At 35.1% G+C, this 8,561-nt stretch overlaps 1 protein-coding gene and 1 long non-coding RNA gene across 12 annotated transcripts; one reads left to right on the forward strand and one right to left on the reverse strand.

Annotated features, from left to right (window-relative positions):
• The first annotated feature begins 777 nt into the window (after positions 1–777).
• LOC145119886 (uncharacterized) lies at positions 778–3,891 on the forward strand. 11 transcript variants are annotated; one of them, XR_013714032.1, is made up of 11 exons: positions 781–1,173; positions 1,267–1,388; positions 1,582–1,669; positions 1,773–1,840; positions 1,925–1,985; positions 2,090–2,101; positions 2,186–2,445; positions 2,807–2,946; positions 3,038–3,097; positions 3,174–3,233; positions 3,603–3,891. It is a non-coding gene; the product is annotated as an uncharacterized LOC145119886 (long non-coding RNA). The 11 variants fall into 11 exon arrangements; XR_013714031.1 differs by lacking the exon at positions 1,925–1,985 and having other exon boundaries at positions 2,028–2,101; XR_013714035.1 differs by having other exon boundaries at positions 1,639–1,669; positions 1,925–2,101.
• A 474-nt stretch (positions 3,892–4,365) lies between these two features.
• LOC145121257 (V-type proton ATPase subunit E-like) lies at positions 4,366–6,438 on the reverse strand. Its single transcript, XM_079057038.1, has 6 exons — positions 6,161–6,438; positions 5,498–5,598; positions 5,250–5,418; positions 4,964–5,157; positions 4,782–4,881; positions 4,366–4,669 (listed from the first exon to the last, which is right to left on the reverse strand). Exons 1-6 carry the CDS (start codon positions 6,260–6,262, stop codon positions 4,634–4,636), a joined length of 702 nt encoding a protein of 233 aa, XP_078913164.1. The 5' UTR covers positions 6,263–6,438; the 3' UTR covers positions 4,366–4,633.
• Positions 6,439–8,561: the final 2,123 nt, after the last annotated feature.

Here is an 8,561-nt window from a genome sequence, read left to right on the forward strand (position 1 = left end):
TTATCTTTGTGATGCCGCCTATGCAAACATTCGAGGTTTTATGGCACCGTACCGTAATGTGAGGTATTGGCTTGGAGATTTCCGTCGAAGACGTGCATTAACGAATAAAGAAAAAATTAACCATGCACACGCAAAACTTCGGAATGTCATTGAGCGGGCTTTTGGTGTCTTGAAAGCACGATTCCCTATATTGAAGAGGATGGCACCATTCTCGTTGGTTACACAACGAAACATTACCCTAGCATGTTTTGCGCTTCATAATTTTATAAGAAGAGAGAGACTACGTGATGAGTTTTTTGCACGATATGATGAACCAAATGTCTCGGTTCGGAATAACAATGCAGTCGTTGATAATGATGAAGATGAGATTCCAACACATGGTACTGCAGCGGACCGTGAATATATGACCCAGTTACGGGATGAAATTGTCGAACAATTGATGCAAAATATGGAATGAAAATTATTAAAGTTTGGTTCTATGAATTTTATTTAAAAATGTTATTATAAGACTAATTTGGTTGTTTGAATTTTATTTCAATGTTTTAAGACTACTATTATTAAATTTTTGGTATTAAAAAACTATCTTCAGTTTATTAAATTATTTTATTTTAAATTTTTTAATATCTGCAGATGTTAAAAAAACAAACATGCTTCTCATTACAGTCTGCAGCACTTTGGTCCATCTCTTCTGCTGAAGAGGGGTGCAGACGTGGTCCGCACACATGTTTTACTTCGAAAAAACAAAGAGCACCTTACTTTAGCAGTATCTGATCTTTTCTACAAAGTTTCTGTACACGTGTTTCTCAACGGATTTGTTCACCATTTTCGTAGCCAATTACAGTTGGATTGCTGTAATTCGATCATAACCGACTCACATACCTCCTTCCTCTTATCTCTATCTCCACCCGATTTCTTCACATCTGCATCTTATGAACAATTTCTCCTCTCACCTACCTCCCCTCTCCTCTTCTGTTGAACTTGGTGGTGTCAAATTTTATCGCCTTCGATCACGTTGCCGCCACCGTGAAGCTTAATGGATTACTTCGATAATTTATAATCGATCATCTCCACATCCTCACTCCTCTAAGTTCCAACGATCACCCCCCTTCAGACCACTACTATCGTCGAATCCAGGCACGACACTATTAACTGCTTCTTCTTCTTGATGGGAAGGTCCATTCCGCTGATTGAAATTGTTGTTTAAGTTCTCGATTTGAGTTACTTCCCATACTTGTAGGGTTATGATTGTTTTTGTGCAATTGGTAGGGAGCAAAATTGAGGGGGAAACAGAAAGCGAAAGTGACAGATTGAGGGTGAGATAGATGGGTAAAATAAGAGAACGAAGATGGGGAAAGGTCCATATGTCTATCTTTACATAAAACCCAGAGGTAAAACGATTTTTTGCATTTTTTACATATCTTCTCATATGTGTTGCAATTGTGTGTGTGTGTGTGTGTTTGCATATATCTGTTCACGTAATTGTGTAGGTTTCGGTTCCCCTAAAGATGATTTTCTTTATTTGATTGTTTATTTACAAGGATATGACATTGTTGGAGTGTGTGTGTGTGTGTGTGTCTGAAGGTGAGTAGTGAACATTTACTCTTGCTGAAAGTGATCGTGTTTTTTATCATTCTCTAGCGATTAAGCTTGGAACTCATTTCGTTTTATGGTATGTCTAAAACCCTTTTTGCTTTCTCTAAATTACCAACTCCTGTTCTATATTTAATATTTCATTATTTCAATCAATTTAATTGTCTATCTTCTTTCTGAAGGTTGGAGGCCTTCTGCCGAGAAGGATCGTTTTGCAGCTTCAAAAAGCAAATAAGTGAAATCATAAAAAGTTGCGGCTTATTTCTTCTATTTGTCTTCTTTTAATGAGAATTAATATATTTTAAACTGAAATTGACACTATTTTTTCTCATAGGCTCAATTGCTTGCTAATGTTATGCCCTTCTCAGCTTAATTCATTAATTTGTGCAGCAAAGGTATCCTAAATTCCCTAATTTGTTTATTATTTTTTTTTCCAGATTTCTTTGACAGTTTCTAGGTTTTGAATTTTACTTTTTGTTTACTTTTGAATCCATGGAAGGTTCTCAATCAGGTATTTATTTCTCTTCTTTTCTTCCCTATTAAGAAAATGGCAGATCTGTCAAAAGTTTATTAATTTCTTGACTTTTTCAATTAGGCAAGGAAAAAGCTTCGACATCATAGTGTTGCAGTGCAAATGTCAATAGGATTGGAAGAGGACTTTCAGGGTCTTGTGGATTATGTGCAACTAAACTAAAGGCTTATTTTTTTCATTGCTCTAGCGGGTTTGTATTTATTTTACAAGCTATTAACTTGTATATTTTTTTTTTTAAAATGAGTGCTCTGCTGGAAACCATTTTATGTTCCTGTCGTATGCTCGGTTCGAGTTTATATATACCAAGAAGATCAAATTTAAGGGTACGAGTATTCAATTAAAGTTTATAGCGCCTCATTTGTTTCAATTACTTTTTGTAGTTTTTCATCTAATTTTGATACTAGCACTTCTCTAAGAGATCATGAGTATTTTAATACAAATTTTACAACCTTTCACTGGATATTATGTGGCAACATGATCGCTAAAGTGGATTGTATAACCAGTTATCTAGGAGCCCTTTGAATATTTTGTAGTTCCCAAGCTTTTATACCATATTATGTATTATCTGTCTATCATATGCACAAGTCCTGCCTGTATATGTTGAATTGCATACATGAATTGAGATGTATATTAGTGCGCACTTTATCAATTGGTTTAATGACACGAGTCTTCTTTTTCTAACAGGATTTCATACCAATGACCTTCAACAATCCCTTTTAGAAAAGGGCGAAGTTGCCAGCTAAGGATAAAAAGGATATTTTATAAGAGTTTGAAAAGTTAGAAGCTGAGGTATATTAATAGAAAAAGTTTACCATGGCCAAGCTGTAAGTCCATAAATGATAACTTTATATAATTTATGTATCAAAGTTGTTAGGAATTGATCAGTGTTGTCTTTTTTTTTTTTTTTTTGGGCAGATTGGTCCAGCTACATTTCAAACAAAATATCAACGCCATCTTCTATGGACACTTGAACAGGTTTGTTGGATTAAATTTGGTTGCAGTTTTTTTTTAGCAGATTTTATCATGTATTTGTTGTTATTGATTGTTTCAGGTTAAAAAAGAACACAGAAGACCAAACACATCAAGATGTAGATGCTTGGTCAAAGGCCAGGTATAAAAAAAATGTCAATTTTAATGGTTTTAAATTATATATTAGTATGTACTTTAATGGTGTTTTTTGAATGGATGAATGGAATGATTCTTACTCATTACATTCCATGATATATGGTTTGCAAGGTCCTTTTTTTTTTTTTTTGAATTTCATATCAACAACCATAATGAACTGATGATTGTTTTATGTTTTCGGTTGTTGTTTGTTGGTTTAGAAAGTTTAACAGATTGAAGCCTACAAAATCGGTTGTGGCCATTTGGAATCAATTGCTTTTCCTCTTTTCTTTTTCTTAATTAATTGAATTTTCTTTTTAATTTATTTAAATTGTTGCTTCATAGAAGTAATTTACTTTCCGTTTACCCTGTTGAGGTGGTGGTGTAGAATGGAGGTTGAGAAGACACCGGAAACCACCCCAGTCAAGGTGGAGGAAGTAGCCCCAACAGAGCCACCAAAGGCTTGGTGGTGTGTGATATCCTTGATTTGTGAAAATTAAATTAAAGGTTCTGTGCATGCATGCATCTGTAAACAAATTTTACTTGGACAAATTTGTTATTCTTTCTTCTTTCTTTTCCATTTTTATGGGGGTGGGTTACCCTACCCACCTCTTTGTAATACATTGAAAATGTTTTGTTGGGTGTTTTCTTTTTTGCTTTTTGTATATTAATTGTTGTAGTCCATTGCAAAATTAGTCACGTATATGAAAACCAACTCTTCCAGAAGAACGCTCGAAATATGAGGAATAAGTAGTCCATCAGTAGAATACAAAAAGTCATATATATATATATATATATATATATATATATATATATATATATATATATATATATATATATATATATGCATGCGGGGTCACTCATCTAGTTACCATAAGTTTTGTTGCCTTTTTAATTTTAGAGATATATGCGACTTCCATATTTAAATAGTTGATGAAGCAAATCTGATGAAACCGATTAATTTTATACTATATATAGCACTCTCAAATCCCGATTCTTAGTCACCAACAGTATAGTTATCTTATCATTAAAAACAAATAACAATTTAGATAAGACAATTGGATCACTAAAATTCGAATGTCTTTACAAATCTAAACATGGAGGAATTAATATTCACAGAAAATCATCTTGAATGTTAGTGGAAAAAATCTCAACTTTGATGAGAAAATAAAAATGCCACAATATAAAGACGAACACCACCACACTATCAAAACTGGTTTTCTTGGTTTAGATGGGTTTTAGCCTTTTATTTCATCAGGACAATGCAAGTTGAAAGTATCAAAAGAGTACATACATCATACATGTAATAAGTCAAAAGAATGTATGCATATTGCATAATATAACTCATATGATTATTATTCAAACAAATGAACATAAAATCACCTGAAAATACATCAAGTGGATCCACTAAGCACCAACCTGAGTGAACAACAGTTTGCGAATCTGCAACAACACATAAATGTATTACTATTACATGAATTGAACACGTTAAAAACAATATCATTTTTTAACAACTTTTTAAGATTAAGATGTATGTAAATACAATAAAATTTACCTCTGGGAGTTTCCCACGGAATGTAACATCCAATCTAGCATCAAGTGTGTTTTCAAACACAATTTTACCATCTCTAGAAGCCAAAACTACACCTCCAGAGCTGAAAATCAAAAAGAAAGTTAAAGAGGTAAGTAAAAAAATATGTATAGGATATAATGATTTATAAATAAATGGAAGCATACCATGAAAGAGCATGAGGATCATCAGACGAAGGAGCAGATGGAAGGTGGATGTGGTCAACAATTATCTCAGGTTTATGAACATGTGCTTTTGCTGCATACTCCTCTTTTGCTGAATGAAGAACAGATTCCACCTTATGTAAATCCTCCTTCCGACATCTCAACAACACAGATGGTTCTTTCAATCTAAGTAGACCCTGAAACAGAGTGTTCATCTTTTAGCTGAAATGGTGTGATTTAATAATATGGTGCAAGTAGAAATGTAGAATCATATATATTTGATCAGTACCTGGACAATGAGAGCTTTCAACAATGCTTCGTAGTTATGTTGGTGTTTGAAATGGTGATGGCTGACATTTAAAAGATCCTTTGATGCATCCTCTCTCATGGCAGTAACCAAGTCATCTTGAGCTTGAAGAACTTTGATTCGAGAAGCGTTGAGTTGCATAGAATACTCGCTGCAACAAGGATTATGAGAAAGAACTAGATGCAAAATGAAGATATGTATGAACAGAAGAAGATGTTTTGAGAATTTACATTTTCTTTCGAACTTCAACTTGTTTCTGTTTGCGTTCATACTCTTGTCGGATTTTCTTTTTCTCCGCCTCCACTAATTGCAACTTCTCAATGTTAAATTCCTGAAAAGATCGGTAAATTTGGATAAGTAATAGCAAATAGAGCTATTCCTGATTTTGATGCAAATAAATTGCTTATAATTACTTAATTTGATGTAATTGATCTATTAATCCGACTTTCTGGTGTTATATTCCGACAACAATCACCAATCCGTACTCTACTTATGTTGCTAATGTATAGAGTAGCCCTAAATGAAAGTTAGTACTGATTGCAACTTCGAAATGCTAAATCCAACAACAATCAAACAAGATATCCAAATAGAAATTCGCATCTTGAGTTGATACGCTATGATCTCAAATCTACCAAACCCAAAATGAAAGTTAGAATTCAAAACGTATAAGGTAAAACAGTAAAAGTGAGTTGATTTGAACTTTACAATTGCTTTAACTTTATAAATCCTACAGAGGCTAACTACAAACAAAACCAGAAAAGTCGTCTTTCAGTCACGATATCGTTTTACTTGGTTACGTAAACCCAAATATTCGCTGCGTAACTGAAAAAAACTGAATCAAGTGGACAAATTGACTAGATTTGATTTGATATGATTTGATTAAAGCGACTTACTTCTTCGGCGGATACGGAGATCTCGTTGGCCTTTTCATCCGCTTCTTGACGGATGAATCTGACCATTTGTTCAATCTGCTTGGACACATCGGTGTCATTCATCTTTGGAACTGAATTTGGGAGAAAACAGATTGCTTTGGATCGGTGATATTGATTATTTTGGGAGATTGAAGATCAAATTTGGTATGGGTCAGTTTCTAATATTCAAATACATAACGCGACAGTTCATTGATCTCGAAGTTACATCACACGATCCCAAAGTTTGTACACTCACTCTATAAAGAAAATAAAATTAACCAATAAATAATAACCTTGATCGTTTAGGGAAATGTATTATTGAGTATTTTATTAGTGATTTGAAGTTAGGAAGATCCTTATAAGTTTTTTGGGGTTCTCTTTGTATAAATTGGAGGCATTGGCTCATATAAACCATGGTGGGATGAACTTCTTCCTCTATGCATTATGCAATTTCATTACCCCTACCCGATTGAAGCTACACAGTTTTTATGATTTGTCCCACACTATTTGCATGGCTTTCTCCTTTAGTCGTAAATTTGGGATGATCAATATCCCAAGAATTAAAGATAGAGACAACGAATTGGAGCAATTTTATGTTTTATTCATCTCAAACTTGAATTAAATACAAAGAAAAACAAGTACTGCTAACATAATTCTAGGAATCGGAGAATATGCAGGAAATGGGTAAAGTGGAGCTAATAAACAGGAACCGGTAATGGGTAAAGCGGAGCTAATAAACAGGAACCGGTAGAGACTTTCTGTAATGCCCGTGTTTCTAGGCTAGGCATTAATATTGACATGATAGTCTAGGTTAACCTTTGTGACTCATTTTCAAAGAAATGAAAAGGAATTATATGAATATTATGTGTTTTATGTGTTTTATGCTTAATTATTAGGGTTTAATTAATTAAGACTAAAAATGAGCGTCGAAAATAAATATTAGATAAAGCCGATATTTATTAAGAAAATTGTAGTGGTCGTGACAAGGATTACGGATATATAAAGAATGCCGAAATCCGAGTTATAACGAAGAAGTTATGACCTGTCGAAGTTTCGCGATAAACCGGCACGGTGCCGAATGTCGTAAAAAGTGAGTTTTTGATAAACTACTTTTTAGCCTTAGTGATCTAAACGAAACTCGTAGTGCTCGTTAAACCGAGAGTATGTATAAAAAGAACACCCAAATCTGACTTCGTATGAGGAAGTTATGATTTTTCGAAGTTTCAGGTTAGCAGTAGACAGCTAAAAACTCGAATTTTCGATCGAGTGATTTTTAGCCGACACGACCTAAACGAGAATCGAAGGTCTCGTCAATATCAGTACAACGGTAAAAAGTCTGACGAAAACGGACGTCGGATGAAGAAGTTATGAATTTTTAACGGATTTCCTGTCCCGGTCTGTTAAAAATAATAATATAAAAATTAAAGTCAAAATTAGCCGACAAAGTCTAAATGAAAGTTGTAGAGCGTAATTTTACCTACGTGTGCATATAAAGAACATCAAAAACGGAGCTCGTATGCGAAAGTCATGGATTTTAGAAGTTTTTGCACAAAAATCGAGAAATTTCGCATAGGTGGCTTCAGCCACGTCACCCTCGCCCAAAATCTGCCACGTGTCCGAAATAGCTGAGTCATCCGAGCAGCTGGTAGATGCGTGTTCGAATCTGGAGAGCTGTCCGAAGCCGCCTCGCCTACGTCTGATGCGTGTACAGTGACTCATCGCATCCGAGCCTCGCATGAGCCACGAGCCCCCCCCCCCCCCTCCTTGGACCCGGACTTCGGTCCAATCAGGAACTGCCAGCGAGGCCCTCGCATGCGCAGCCCACGTGCGAGCCATAGGGACTACTCTTCGGATCTGCTGCCGCGTAGACTCTTCTCAACCATCCGATCAGCATCCTCGGGCCTATATATAGAAGGCTTGCGAGCCTTCCCGGGTACTTTTGGAAAATTGGCAATTTTGGCCCATTTTTCAATATTTTGGCTATTTTGACATCCCCCGAAGCCCCGGTATCGATTATAGCACCCGAAACACGTCCCGAAGTGCCCGAAAGCCCGGAAAATTTATCTTTTCGGTTTCGAAGCCCGACCCCTCGCAAAGCCCGGTTTCTCAATAAAACTCCCGGTTTTATTAGAAACGATCGTTTTAGGAAACGAATTGCTGCCCGATTTTCATTAAATCAGGTGAGTGTGTAGTTACTTTCACCTTACACATAGATATGAAGTATTTACCTTAAAATACATGCTATGTGTAAATATATTAATTGTTTATTTGAGGTGATTGTTGAATAGATGTTTTATACAAGTTTTAAACTGTATATGTATTTTTATCTACAAATATGTTGGGTAAAACATGGGTAGATAGTTGGTGAGTGATGAAATAAAGT

Source organism: Lactuca virosa, chromosome 6, assembly GCF_052849685.1.
Source record: "Lactuca virosa cultivar CGN04683 chromosome 6, Lactuca_virosa_CGN04683_v6, whole genome shotgun sequence".
Taxonomy (NCBI): Eukaryota; Viridiplantae; Streptophyta; class Magnoliopsida; order Asterales; family Asteraceae; genus Lactuca; species Lactuca virosa.